General features: G+C 38.0%; 1 protein-coding gene across 1 annotated transcript in view; it reads left to right on the top strand.

The window, feature by feature from the left end:
- Nucleotides 1-15,733, top strand: part of Smp_044920 (dynamin, putative) — a gene marked incomplete at its 3' end in the record, with an annotated part of 33,246 nt that continues 17,513 nt past the window's right edge. The window contains exons 1-7 of the mRNA XM_018792504.1: nucleotides 1-180; nucleotides 220-293; nucleotides 334-483; nucleotides 6,614-6,916; nucleotides 11,763-12,066; nucleotides 13,347-13,482; nucleotides 15,533-15,600. Coding sequence (XP_018644233.1) covers nucleotides 17-180; nucleotides 220-293; nucleotides 334-483; nucleotides 6,614-6,916; nucleotides 11,763-12,066; nucleotides 13,347-13,482; nucleotides 15,533-15,600 — 1,199 coding nt within the window. The 5' untranslated portion in view covers nucleotides 1-16. The remainder of the gene's footprint in view (nucleotides 181-219; nucleotides 294-333; nucleotides 484-6,613; nucleotides 6,917-11,762; nucleotides 12,067-13,346; nucleotides 13,483-15,532; nucleotides 15,601-15,733) is intronic.

Genomic DNA, 15,733 nt, shown 5'->3' with positions numbered 1-15,733 from the left:
TGGTTTTCTAGGAATAATGTCGGGCAATATTGGGATGGAACAACTTATCCCGTTGGTTAACCGGCTGCAAGATGCATTCTCCTCACTTGGAGTCCCACTCAATTTGGATCTGCCTCAAATAGCTGTAGTCGGTAGCCAAAGCGCAGGAAAAAGCAGTGTTTTGGAAAACTTCGTCGGTCGGTAGGGCTGTTATGTTACCTCTTTTATTGTCTCAATTAGAGACTTTCTCCCTCGTGGAAGTGGAATTGTCACACGCCGACCTTTGGTCCTGCAATTAATTAATTCGCGCAATGGTAAGCTAAGGTGTTAGTTTATTCTTTTCTTTATTATTAGAATATGCTGAATTCCTACACTGTAAAAACAAACAGTTTACAGACTTTGATGAAGTTCGCAAGGAAATAGAAGCTGAGACAGATAGGCTAACTGGGAGTAACAAAGGAATTTCCAACACTCCTATTAATCTTCGCGTTTACTCTCCCAATGGTAAGCCCGGAATCTAAATTTTATGAATTCCCGTATTGTTTTGTGATAATCATTTTGATACAGGTTTTTCTTAAGCTTTTTTGGTTACATTGCACTTGATCGATCTCAGATTAATTCCCTGACACTACTCATTTCAACAGTATTCAAAACCCAAAAAGTAAAGCTTTCAGGAGTTTGGATTAAGAAGGAATGTGATCCGGAGGAATTTCTTGGAATAGTGATAAGACGAATAGATTAGGTACTCGTCAACCCGCAATTTAAAGTGATTATACAGCAGACTTCTAACAGATTTAAATACTGAATACTTGTCTACAAATTAAATATTTGTTTAGTGAGTTGGAACATTAGTTGTTGGTTTTGTTGTTCAAATAATTCCCATAGTCTCCTTAATCTCAGTTCCATACCACGTGAATTTATCATTCGAATGGTTTGATACTGAGATACCGGAGTCACCAATATGTGCAATGTCTTATTTCGTTGTGTTGGTGTTTGAAAGCGTATCAAATAAGACGATTGATTTAAAAGTTCATATGTTACACATAAGTATATTTCACACTGAATGTAAAGAAAGTGCACTCACCAAATCATTATAAGGACATCGTCTTGCTAGTTAAGTTGATAGCCCTACACTTGATAGGAGAAATTACCCACCTTGTTGATAGATTTTAATGTCATTATTGTTCGTAACTCACAATCAATTCATTCAATACCAAGCCACATCCGTATCCCCACGTTAGTTTGTGCAGCCTTTAGCGAACTCCGATGATGTGGATCGACCAACCGATTAAGTTTAATTCTGTCTGAAATCCAGCATAATATTCACCTGAATTTTTTATTGTCTATGCATTATCAGTTGTGTTCTCTATCTTATGTTCATTAAATTTATCGGGAATTAAAGTAACGTGTATTATTAAGGAAGCCAGAATGTTAAATAGGTAACTTAGGATCAGACGTAACAATGCTAGACCATGTACGTACACTCAATTGATGTTTTTTATTGCGCTAAGCAAAACTGAATCCAGAAAGATTTTGTGTTATTTGAGCATGTAGCCTTTTTTAATGCTTTTTGCAGTCTAACTTGTCACATAAGGTCTCACACAGCTCAATAAGATAACATGTTTGAATAACTGCTGTTAGTCTTCAGTTTTATCCGAGTCGCACTAATTATGTGGTCTTTTACTAATTGAATGCTCAGCAGTCGGGTTATTTTTCATCAACAAATAACACAGTAGTTGAGTTTTCATATTGATATAGGTTGATTGATATGTTCGGTTGCAATGAATCTTCAGTTTGTCAGCCTCTTATTCAGTTTACTTTACTGGCTACTCATTAGTTGTGTTGTATCCCGAAGAGAATTGTGAATGGTAACCTTTGAGGATTATTTGTGAACCAATGTAATATGTATATTTCCTATTAAGTAACCAACCTAATCATATTCGTGTTCCTCTTATCATTAGCTTTATTTTGACCTTTGAACTATTATTATACGATTCTTGAGTTATCATCAGTTTATTGATTACTTTCCCCCCTATCCACAGCCACATTTGGCTAAATATTGTACAAATGTTATTTTTTTATTTTATGGTACGATGTGGTCTGTTTGGTTTGTATATAAACCCAGTATGTTTGTGAATAATGATTCATACCGCAGAGGCTGTTATTCAGTCAGCTACAACGTAGGACCAGGCACATATATGCACCGGTCCAAGTTGCCATACCTCGTTAGCACAACAAGATGACCACCGGATTCATAGAAGTAGTTAATTTAGTGGTGATAATATATAAAAGAAAGGTTGTATATAAGGATATAGTGCAGGAAAGAAGAAAGTTATGAAGCAATTTTAATCTCAAGGTTTAAGGTAAGATAAGGAGTGTATACACCTGAGCCATTGTGATCGATTCTGAGCCATGTCACCTAGAGTCTCCAACTATTGGTTACGATAGTCACGCGGACCCCAACCAGGTAGTCTGCATCTGCCAACATGGCTTAGACTAGAAGTTAGTGACTTCAAGCACTGATGCCATGTTTCGGTTTGGCCGCCCCTAACTCTCTTCCAACCATCCCCTACACTAGTCAGCATAGAACGTCGTGGTAATCAGTGTTCAGGCATACGTAACACGTGGCCCAACCATCTCAGTCGATGAAGATTCATCACCTCATCAACTGATTTACCATCATTCCCTAATACCCTGTGTCTAACCTCACTATTACTTACCCGGTGATCCCAGCAGATGCGAGCAATATTTCTAAGGCATTTGTGGTCAAATACTAGTAACCTACGAGTATCTTCTACTCTTAATGGCCATGTTTCGCAGCCGTAAAGTAGAACAGAGCGAACTGCTGCACAGTATACTCGTCCCTTAATTGATAGACGGATATCTCGTCTTCGCCATAGGTGACGTAAGTTGGCAAAAGCCAAACGAGCTTTTTGAATCCGTGCTGAGATTTCGTCAGACACCAACCCATTAGGGCTGATCAGACTTCCAAGATAAGTGAAGTTGTAGACGCGTTCGACTACTTCACTCCCTGTCCTTAGTTCAGGTGTTGACGCAGGCCAGTCCTGGAGTAACAATTTACATTTAGATGGGGAGAAACGCATCCCAAAAATCCTGGCATTATTACTCAGTTCTAACAAGACTGCATTTTGCTAGCGTCTTCACCAAACAGGACTATGTCATCTGCGTATTCTAAGTCGATAAGTGAACATCCTGGTAGATCAATTCCTGAAAATTCAGTCGACGAGAGTGTTATTTCCAGCAACAGGTCTGTAATGAAGTTAAACAGAAATGGGGATAGTGGACAGCCTTGACGGACACCACTTGAGGTTGTAAAATCATATGACAGTTCGCCATTATTGGTGTTTCGGACTTGGGGATTTGACATTCCCAACAAGTTGGTCATCTTAATTCATTACTCAGCAACAGTATGATAACTTTCATTACTGTTAATATCTATGTCAACTGTTGTGAGTTCAACAATATGAGGTTTTCTGAAGTTCTAATTTCAACTGTTTATAGATGCCTTTTACTTCATTTTGTTCCGTATGTAACATTAGTTCTTTCTGACCAAGAACATATCTGATCATTATTTATTTGAACACAAATATTGGTACAAGGGGGCATCAGATATATATGCGCCACACAATAACAATGAGAATGGAGAAAGAGAAGGTAAGATGCATATAAGAAAATAAAAAAAGAACAATAACAACCACAGATTGTATGTTAGTGTAATAATAGGAATAATAATGGGGGAAACGAAAAGGTACAACCAGAAGAATTCTTTCAGTTAAGGAAGGTACGACCACTTTTTGTGAAGAAAGTAATAGAAATTTACATCAGGCTCGCTGCTTGCTTCTATTCTGAGCCATATCTGATAACGTCTCTAGCCACTGTGTTGCACCATCTCTCGGACCTCAGCCAGGGAGTCGTGAAGGACCGACAGAAGCCAATCCTATGCAGCTTTCTTTCATACCACGATACCGTGTTATACACTGACCACCTCTCCGCTTTTCCCAACCAGTCCCAGCGTCGGCAAATAATGCACGTTGAGGAATTTTCTGGGACGACATTCGTAGAACATGTCCAACCTACGGAAGTCGATGTTTCAAGATGGTTACACCAATTGAATTGTCGTCTCTGTGCCCTGACACACGATACCGCACCTCTGCATTACTGACATGGTGTTGCCACGATGTCAGCAATCATTCGGAGATAACGATGATAAAACACAGAGAGTCGTCTAACATCCTCGACTCGGAGAAGCCAGGTTTCGCAAGCATCAAGCAAAACTGATCTCACCGACGCGTTGTAGATCCGACCTTTTATAGCCAGACTAACATCACGGTGTCGAAAATGGCCCAGATTGGTATAAGTTGCTCTGGCTTTCATCATATGTGAATTAACCTCATCACTCACGCTACCACCAACACTTATATTTTTATTTTTTTTTAAACACATAAATATTGGTACAAAGGGGCACCAGATACATATGCGCCACACAAATCTCATTTGATTTGTGTGAGGGCTGTGATACTGCTCGGATGCTCAAACCGATGCAGGTTGTTTTCTTAAGAGGCCACATCCTGAGCCTGTGACCTAAAGATCTGATTCACAAGGCAGTGGAGCATCGTAAAGAGATGCAGTCCCACGGTAGCCGGTGACCAACGATTGATTCATACGCCATTTCATGTGCACCATTGGTTTGTAATCAGGGTTTTCCAACTCCCCTAGGTGGAGTTTCCGTGTCCACCAACCCGGTTAAAGCACTGGACATTCGCTTTTCGTCCTCTCAATTTCGTGAACAACAGCCTCACCACGAGGAGGCAGTGAGTAAGACCTTCCTGGCAGAGGCTATATACGCGTGGCCATGTGGAGCATTTGGAGAGGGAGAGCGGATTCTCCCCACTCTCGGCCATACCAGGACATTTGAGGGTACCAGCACCTATGCAGCAACCTAGATACACGAACTCAGCTACGATCTGCTCACCACCTAGAGATGAGTGCAAGGTTAGAATCCTGCCAGTCTTGTAGAAGTACTTTGCACTTGTGGGTGCAAAGCACGTACCGTACCTATGGACACTGATTGCCAACTGATTAAGTGCGGATCGCATGACTCGGACATTATCGCACAGTAAGACAATATAATCCAAATGCTCAAGGTCAATAAGTCTTTCTCCAGGCAACAAATCCACGCCGCCATTACTTGCGTCCATCATGTCCCACTTGTCCTACAGTTCTTTCCATGCTCATAGCGCCAACTAAGTTCTTTGTGTGCCTGTGTCTTTTTAAGAAAAAAACAATCAAACTTTATTGGGTTTCCAAAACTTCCCTCCAATTTTCTATTTGAATGGCCAAGTAATATTTGTAATAAACAGAAATTTACAGTACTATCCGTTTGTACAGATAGCTGTTAACTGTTTTCTGAAAAGTGAAAACCTCTGACACATTCGTCAGCCGGGGAATTCAACATTCATTTAGGGTGAAGTCATTTGTGTTGTTTGAGGAATATCAATGTATTAATTGGTTATAGTTCTGTCATCACTGTTTTACATAGATAATGATCTGCTACTGACCTGTACCAGCATTTATGAAATCGTCTATTCCATGACCCAATACAGGAAAAATCTTTCAACAGAGACGAGCTGCTGAGTCTCAAAAATGCAGAGTGGAGTCGAGACTGAAAATGAACTTGAAGTTTCACGAAATAAATTTGTTCTTCGCAAGTTGATTGGAAGTATCATTTGAATTGATGATAAGACTAAGGAAACAAGCTATTTTCTCCATAGTTATTAATTGTTATATTTTTGAGTGGACTAGCATGCTGCTCAGCAGCTCAGACAGAGCTAGTTAGTTTTCTTAGCCAATACCTGAGAGTTTAAAGTATAGATCTAATCCACAAGGTTGGAGCGAAGTCATTAATACAGTCCCATAGTAGTCTATGGTCAAATTAGGTTCATATCCTATTCGTTCATTTGTGATCTTGAAGACCATATATACCATTTGTTTGAAATCAGGGTTTCATCTGAACATTTTAAAGAAATATCCGAACGGAGGATACAATAAAAAATTATTTAGAAATAGTCGGTTAACAGAGTATATTACTCAAGGCCTTAAGTTCGTTAGCTAGTGTAAATTCACCAAAGTGAATTTTCCGTGGTATTTCGTTTTAATCTTAGTTTTAAAGTTTTCTAGAATTACTGTGCGAAATTTGTCATCATCGATACCCCTTTTCTTCATTCAAAGTTTTCATTTATCATCTGTCCAACGGTTTATTAATCATGCTAACCTAATGTTATTTTTATTATGATAAAGGTGATTTTATTGATAAATTATCCCCTACTTTTCTTAGAAAGTTGATGAACACGAAATTAATATACTTATGTATCATATATGATTGGTGCTTCTATTATCACGTAGAACAGTGTTAAGAACAATTTAGCTATAAACTGTTGGATCATGCGTTTAATATCCCGTATGATTGCTTTTGTTCGTTCATTTAAATAGTATCTTTACTGAATTCTTGAATGCGCCAATATGTACGTAGTTAGTGTATAGCCTTTCCTTTCATTTGGGATTAAGTTTTATAATTTTTTGTAATTCATTATGTTGCTTCTATAATCTCTTTTAGTTCTCAACTTAACTCTGATTGACTTACCTGGAATGACTAAAGTTCCTGTCGGTGATCAACCTCCAGATATTGAAGTTCAAATTAGATCAATGATTTTGGAATTTATTACTCAGGAAAATTGTTTAATTTTGGCTGTTTCTCCCGCGAATTCCGATTTAGCTAATTCAGATGCATTAAAGTTGTCCAAAGAGGTAGACCCTCAAGGTTTACGAACAATAGGAGTAGTAACAAAGTTGGATTTAATGGATCAGGGTACGGATGCTCGAGAAATCTTGGAAAACCGTCTTCTACCACTTAGAAGAGGTTAGTGACAATTTGTTTATTATAAAAAACTACTTGGAATTGCTAGTATTGCTTTCTATTCATAAGACTTTAGAAATACCTAAGTATAACACAGAGACGGTAATACGTGTTCAGGGTGAAGGCATTTAAGGTCGAGTCCCCAAACGGTTTGGAAAGTATAGCTGACTTTTACTTCATGTGGAGCATGTTTGTAGTCTTTTGTACGTCCATTCTGTCCGAGCTCTTGTAGTCAGTAATTTGTTCGGCAGGAGTTAAAAACCATAAAAGTGAAGAAAGAATTTTTTTGGGTACATCTAATACAATAAAATTTAGGAAAATGTAACTTAAGAATTCCGAGCTCCAACTAACGATTGAAATTCTATTCTGAAATCATTTTTTCGTTAAAAGACTGAACTATTCTCTAAAAGTATCATAATACAGTTTAAGTCGAAAATATCAAACCGTTGTTTTCTTGATCATTGATTTTAGCGTTATTGCATTCTCCTTGAAGGCTATAGTATGCGAATATGATTTTAGGAGGGGTCAAAAGTGTGTCGATACTTAAACGTCTTAACTACTGATAAGATAAACGCCAGCAACTCTTGGATTATGAGATCAGTTCGTACCGATGTATAATGAAATTCAATGAATTTTAGACTTATGATATCCTTTAGATATATTTGATATCACTTAAACGTTATCGATTACAACGTATAATGGAGACACAGATCAGTTCCTGTCGTTTATATGCTAAAATTGTATCAAGATTTTCTATACCAACACTTCCACTGAAATCATCCTAATCTCTCGTTTCTATGTAGTTATCTTCCTTAACAAAAAAAACATTCATACTAGCTCAAAGAAACCTACATTCCATCTAACAGTGTGTGGTGCCTTGCTCCAACATCCTCTTTGGAGTGCCCGGTTCTAAACGAACTCTGTGTAACCATAGGTAACACTTTCACTGCTCTCTCCAATCCATTTCCAAGAAATGTAATTTAACTGGAAATCTAATGAGTACTATTTTACAGTACATCATATTTTGGTAAATCGTTGAAACAACCACTTCCATTTAAATCTTGTTTGACCCACAACCAACATATAACGCAGTTTGTGTAGATAAAATTATTTTCGTCTTTGACTATCCTCCTTAGTTTTACCACTTCTCTCTTTCCTCGCGTACATTTTGACTCTTTTCACTTGTTTTTTTCTCCAGCTACTTTTACTCATTTCGTCGCTTTGTTTTTTTTTGTTTTCTCCTACTCAATCAATGAATTCAAAAATAATTTCGATTGGCTATCCAGTTGAGTTTTATTTATAGCATCGGATTTTCATTCCTACTAGTTATTGATCTTGTTTCTATTCTTATTAATATTATGTCCTAGTAACCTTTCTTTCATTCATCTGTTCACTGTTGGTTATTACAATGTAAAATTGAATAGATGTTCTCCAATGGGAGGGGTGGAATTATTATTTTATTTGCGTTACATGCTTGCTCCTATATAAAATGTAAAAAATATAGGGAAGAGAGTTTCCCAAACCATGAAGTTTCCTTCATTCGTTTTTGAAAAAAAGGTAGTAAATAAAGTACAACTACTGTTTTTTAAGTGTAATAAAAAGTAGACTAAGTTTAACCTTTTGTGTACATAACTATTTTGAGCAGGCTGTGGGTAGCTTGACAAATGCATTGTATACACGTTCAGTCGAGAATATATTACTTACGCCTGTCATGCCTCGTGGAGAAGCATGGGCCGCCCACCAGGATTCTCAGTCGATCTCCGTCTTGATCAGCCCTTTCCAGTTGCTATTCATTCTTTTTATGTCTGTTTCCGATTCCCGATGCAATGTTTTCCTCGGTTTTCCTCTTTTCTATGATCCTTCAGAATTCCAAGTTAGTGTTTGCCTCATGATGCAGTTTGGTGATTTCCACAATGTATGTCTTATCTACCTGCAACGTCTTTTCCTAATTGCCTTTTCATCTAGAAGCTGGTTTGTCCTCTCCCAGAGTAGGCTGTTGCCGATGGTATCCGGCCAACGGACATTGCTTATCTTTCGTAGATAATTGTTTATAAATACTTGTAGTTTTTGATGATAGTTGTGGTAGTTTTCCAAGTTTCAGCTCCGTACAGTAGAACTGTCTTGATGTTCGTATTGAAGATCCTAACTTTGATGTTAGTTGACAGTTGTTTCGAGTTCCATATATTCTTCAGTTGTAGGAGTGCTGTCCTTGATTTGCCAATCCTCGACTTTACGTCTGCACCAGATCCTCCTTGTTCATTGATGATGCTACCCAGATACGTGAAAGTTTCCACCTCTTCTAAAGTTTCTCCATTAAATGTCACTGGGTTGGTGTTCTCTGTGCTGTATTTGCGGAGATTGCTCTTTCCCTTGTGTATGTAGAGGTCTACTGATGGAGAGACTGCTACTATGCTGTTTGTCTTGACCTGCATTTGTTGATGTGTATGCGATGGGAGGGCTAGGTCATCTGCGAAGTCCAAATAGTCTAGTTGCATCTAAGTTGTCCCTTGTATTCCGTGCTTTCCCTCAGGTGTGGAGGTCTTCGTAATCCAGTAGACTACCAGAAGAAGAAGAAAGAGCGAGGGTAAACAACCTTGTCTGTATCCGATCCTTACTTGGAATGCATCTGCCAGCTGTCCTCCATGTACCACTTTGCAGTGTAGTCTGCACGAGGACTCCGTATGTGGTGATAATCTTTTAAGGTGCTCCATAGTGTTGAAAATGATTCCATAAGGCTCTTTCATCCTGACTGTCAAATGCTTTCTCATAGTCAAGGAAGCTGGTGTATAGTGACGAGTTCCTTTCAGTTGATTGCTTAACAATGGTCCGTAGTGTTGCAATTTGGTCTGTGCATAACCTATCCTTATGGAATGCAGACTGTTGGTCTCGAAGTTGGGCGACTACTGTATCCTTTATCTGGTTCAGAAACACGAGCATTTTATTCTTCATGACTGGAGTACAACAGCTTTTCTCCTGATACTAACATTTTCTGTTCATCTTGGGCTCAATGAGTTTTCTGATTCCGAGCACCTTCAAGTTGTATCTCATTTCCGTTGCTATTTGACTGGTCCTCCCGGTTACTCGCATTTTCGGATATTCTATGTACCTATAGAAATTGTTACTCTGGTTGTTAGAAGAGGCATCGGCCTCGTGACTTCCGAAGAATTTTGGCTTTCACTATGAGGCGTCATAATTCGTCTGAATGACGCTCCTTGTTCTCCCAGGGTGAAATTTAAATGGTCTGAATTGTTTATTTGGTTAGTGTTTTTTTAGCAAGGTTGTTTTCTACGAGATGGGGTTGCTGACCCCATTTCCGACCCCCCTCCTTTACCCCGGCTTGAGATCAGCAGTAACTCGAGAAGACATACAAGCGGAGTCTGAGGTTACATTAGAGTAACAGTTTTAAAAAGTAGTTAATCACCCCAGGTTATTAAATACGGATACCATCGATGAAATAACGATGCGCATGAAATCTAGAGATAACATAAAAAATAATTTGCGGATAAGAAACGAACAGGTATCCTCTAATAAGATATTTAGGATTTAAAATATGGTGAATACATCTCCATTGATTGGTTTGCGTTAGTTTCACCCAATACATCCAATCGCTGGTTTTAAACATTGTGTAAAAGTCATCAATTATCCCCCTCTCATTTGTGGGATAATAGAGATGTGTGGTTTAGGAAGAGAATTTTGGAGGTTCATAATTTGATCTCAGCTCAAAGTCTTCCTATCTTACCATTATTTTAAAGAATGTTATTGGTTGGAGAGAAAATGCATCACTCAGTAACAATTAGAATTTTTCGCTAAAGTAGTTAATACGTTGATACTGTCAATTCCATACATTCATTAGGTTACGGATTGATGTCGATTACTCCCTAGTTCAATGTATTCAAGTCTGTCCATTGAATGGTTAAGTAAATCATGCATAACAGTATATTTTGGGGAGTTTTAATCTATGATTGTGTCTGTTATGGATATATCTCGTTTCCCACTATCCAATCGACCTAAATTGCAAGTAAGTCTTCCAACCCTTTACAAAGTTGAGAAAGCTATAGGAAATCCATGGCTGTGGAACGTGGCTGGTAAGAGTAGAATGTATTCGTAGGTTACTAGTATTTGATCACAGGTGTCTTCGAAGCATTGCTCATATATTCTAGGACCACCGGGTAAGTAATGCAGTTTTTAGGAAACGGGTACTAGGTAAGGATGGCAAATCGATTGATGAAGTAGTGGAACTTCATCAGTTGAGATGGCTGGGACACGTGTTACGTATGCCCAACCACGGACTGCCCCGACATGCAATGTTTCATGGTGTAGGAGTAGGTTGGAAGAAAGCTAGGGGCGGCCAGATCAAAACGTGGCACAAATCCATGAATTCGCTGACAAGTGGACTGAGTCATGTTGGTAGGTGTAGACTACCTGGTTGGGATCCGCGAGATGATAGCAATCGATGGTTAGAGGCCTTGAATGACATGGCTCAAAATCTTTTGCAATGGCGAAGGTGCATCCATTTTTCATCTTCCCCCAAATTCCGAGCTTTTAAATCTCCTATAACTTAGTTTTTATCTCACTAATTTTCTCGAATAGTATCTTCGATGCCTAATTTCTTCTATTACCACGGCTACTGTTACTACCTCTACTATTCTGGTATTTGATCTGACAATTTCATCTCTGCGCTAATGAGGAATGGGAAATTAAACCGATTGACATACGTACGAGGTCCTACTTTCTTACTAACTGACTGAATGATATCTCATTGTTGGTAATTCATCAAATGTAACACTAACCAGTTTTCGTTTTCATTTAACTAATGTAAGTAATACTGTGTTTCCTTTCTTTTTATCAGGCTATATCGGTGTGGTTAATCGTAGTCAGCGGGATATCGAGGGTCGTAAAGATATTAAAGCAGCTTTAGCAGCTGAAAGAAAGTTCTTTTTAAGTCATTCATCTTATCGTCATATGGCTGATCGAATGGGGACACCATTTTTACAATCTACATTAAATCAACAATTAACTAATCATATTCGAGATACTTTACCTGGTCTAAGGAATAAACTCCAATCACAAATGTTAGCTATGGAAAAAGAAGTTGAAGAATATAAACATTACAAACCTAGCGATCCATCTTTTAAAACGAAAGCTTTGCTCCTGTAAGTTTTAATTGATATACATTAGCTGTTTGGATCTTCCCATTGATATTTACGACTGTGATTGATCAGTCTCTTTAGACACAAAACTTACAGCACTTTTTAAGCAGAGATGGATGGTGACTAGCAAAGGAATCCAGCTATGTGAATCATATAATAGCGTACTGTGTTTGAGTCTCAAGGTAAATATTGAGTCTGGGATGCAGGTACGTCCAGCTGACAAGCCTCAAAAAGAACGAAATGCACGTCCTGAATTCCACTGCTAGCCACCATCCATCTCTGCTTAAAAAGTTCTGTAAGTTCTGTTATTTTTATTAAAAAAGGACTTTTAACTCTCATGTTTACTTGATATGTAACATCGTCAATCTCAGTTTTAAATCAGTAGCCGTTAATGTCTTTAAAGTGTATTATTTTATTTTTAATCACTCCAATTGTATATCATGAGGTAGGAAGGAGTTGTATTGTTATGATGTGTATGCTTACCATTCTGCATGTTCGTTATGATAGGGTTTTATCTGACTAAAATTTTTGATCTCAGTAGTAGAATTTACTTTCATCAATATTACTATAAAAAAAAGTATGAATTAGTGAACTAGGTGCCGAGTCATATCTATTATGTTGGGACCAGAAATGCTACGTTGTTGAATCAACATAATCACTATAGCGCATATTCTTAATCTGTCAATTTAAAACAGTGTGTTTCAACCAATGAGCAATAGCTACATTTCTCCATCTATTTAAACCAAGCTAACGATAGAGCTGTGTATTTTTATTGTTCGGAACGGAGTTGCACATTGTATCGCCGCCTAGCGTATCAATGGTATTGGATCGGTTAGTACCTAGTAGAATTAACGTTGTAAGACATGCTTGTGATTACCGTTCTATAAATTGGACTCACGCAAAGCCAGAAATTCTTAGTTTGAGAAAAAATCCCCCATTTTTTGCGTCGGTTTCACTCCTGACCCTAATTTTTTACGTTTTAATTCCCATATTTACTTCAACAGGTTTCCTGTGATTTCAAGGCATGTCATACATTTAGATAGTAAAATGCGAAGATGAGGCTTGTCATTGCATTATTTAAATTTATCAAAGTAATTAATTTTTAAACATACAATACACAGTTTTCTTAGGTCCTACCTTATTCAAAATAAATCAAATTAAGGGTGTATCACAGTGGTTGAAGAGCTTTACTCAATTTATTATAAATTAAAAATTACCACTAAATCCCGAAATCATTTGAAGTATAACCATGGCGTAATGTTTCTTTTCTCCTCTAATTTCAGAACAGTACAAAGTTTTGAAAAAGATTTTCATCATGCAATTGATGGGGGCGGTTCTGAAATAGATACAAAAACCTTATCTGGTGGCGCATTAATTAATCGTATATTCCATGAGCGTCTACCATATGAAATGAACAAGGTAAAATGTTCGATAATTTACCCCTTAAATTGTGTTCAACACTTTATTAGTATCATTTTTTTGACAGAGTTTACAAATCGTATGAGTTTTACCCCACAAATGTAATTAAATAGCGAGTCATTTTGATGTTTTTGGACGACTAGTTCATGTACCCTGTTACTATTGTGTAGTTATACTTAGATTTCTGTTTGGTTAGAAGTGGTTTCGCTATGTTCAATGGATTAAAATATCACCCGAGAAAACAAACAACATGCAGTCAGTCAGCTACAACGTGGGACCAGGCACATATATGCAACGGCCCAAGTTGCCATACCGTTGCTGCTACCTTGACGTAGTGGTCGGGCTTGTCTATCGTGATGAACCAATCGAGCTATACTGGCTAGAACAGTCGTTCCTCTAGGTTCTACCATGCCAGACAGGTCGGTTGAAGAGCGGTAAGACTAAAAGCATTAAACCCAAGGTCCGAGGGTGAAGTACTGCTGACTGTACAGAGGTGTGACGGCAGTAAGGTGTTTCTTTCAGACAACCAGCATAACAGCGATGCTGCCTTTCCACAAGGAGGGGTGGGGTTAGAAAAGGTCAACCCTAAAATTGTCACGCCTCATCTTACCTCACGGATTTCCGTCTCCGGCGGTAAGGTCCTTTGAAGAACGGAGCTAACACGTCAAAAATCCCCCACAAAAAAGCCGTGCGTGACCGGCCTCAAGCAGTTGTCCCTTGGGCACTGCGATCACGCTCTCAGGTCATTGTGACCACTTTTAACCCAATTTCATTTTCAGGTACCTTTAGAAATACCCTTCCACGGTGTGGGCAGCCGGGAAGTGGTAAATGCACTCATACCTCTAACAGCACTCAAGATCACTGTAATCATAATCGATCTCCTTCTATTGTGTATCGCATTGCGACTACTCGAAATTCTACCGATTGACCAACTTCAGATATCCCAGTACGACCCCAATACTGTTCCCCGGACTCCAATATATCAGAACACAACCGTTAAATGAGAATTGTTTATGGGGTCAGAAGAAGAACGAATATAATTTACAGACAATGCATATTTATACAGTTAAGATGACCGTGAATATTAACCAATAGGAAAACGACACGTGAAATTTATAGTTAGGACAACTGTAAATATTGACATATAGGAAACAATATGTGAAAAGTCTGAAAACATGTGAAAACATACCACTTTACGTTCAAGATAGAATTAGACTCAACATAACTTTTTAGGATATTTTTGTGAATATCCTAACACCTTCAATTCCTATTATTCCTTCTACCTCGACTTTCAACACTAAACAACATGCACACAAATTAAGCATATATATACAATACAAAAATGTCCCTGAAAACTTCACGAAATAGCGTACTAAATGAGGGAGCGAACCACGAACGTTTAAGGTCCTTCCAGGTGGGAAACAAACCAAAGGTAGAAATGAGAGCTTTTTGTGCGAAAATGGGATGGTCAAATAATTATAGTAAAATTTTAAGGAAAATGAGAAGTTTACCAAGTGATTTCTGGGGACCTAGCTTCCCTAACAGGTTTATTGTTACGGGTTGGTGTCAGTACTCTGATCAGATTGACCATTGGAAAAATCAAATTCTCCTTTCTATCATCATACAGCTGCACGTTTATATCATCTCCCAAAGAAACCCTATTCAGTCCATTAACCATTTGATCTTATTTACACAACAGTGAAAGTGGACTCGTAGCGTTCTGTGTATACGAAGGGCCATCTTTTTGTTTAAAAGTCATGACTACTACCCAATAAACTAGTTTTACCATAGGATCCTGCAGAAATATATGTGGGTATTGTAATCACCAGCTACCGCGAAAACCCATCCTTCGACGTTCCTCATGCGTCTTGTGATTTCTATTCTCAAATGGAAAGCTTTAGATATATTTACCAACTTGTCACTAATCTTTATCCACGTTTTGGTTTGGCCATCCCCAGCTTTCATTTTTATACACTGCTTTCCACCTATTTTTATATTCTACATAGTTCATTGTTCCCTGTTTTGTTTTGATTGTGGTTTTGCTCATTAGATCGAAACTGATGAAGAAGAATTACGGAAAGAAATAAGTTACGCCATTCGTAATATACATGGTATTAGGTAAGTGATTGATTTCCACATGTATTATCTTCCATCTCAAAGGTTTTAAAAATTCGAAAGTTAAAACAACGGTAATTAATTCTGTTTTCTATGTGAGTCAGGTTTTAATATGAACAAACATTGTAAAATCAAT

This window comes from Schistosoma mansoni (genome assembly GCF_000237925.1).
Source record: "Schistosoma mansoni, WGS project CABG00000000 data, supercontig 0259, strain Puerto Rico, whole genome shotgun sequence".
NCBI lineage: Eukaryota > Metazoa > Platyhelminthes > Trematoda > Strigeidida > Schistosomatidae > Schistosoma > Schistosoma mansoni.
Note: the sequence above shows the minus strand (reverse complement) of the source record. Positions and strands in the feature narration are given on the sequence as shown.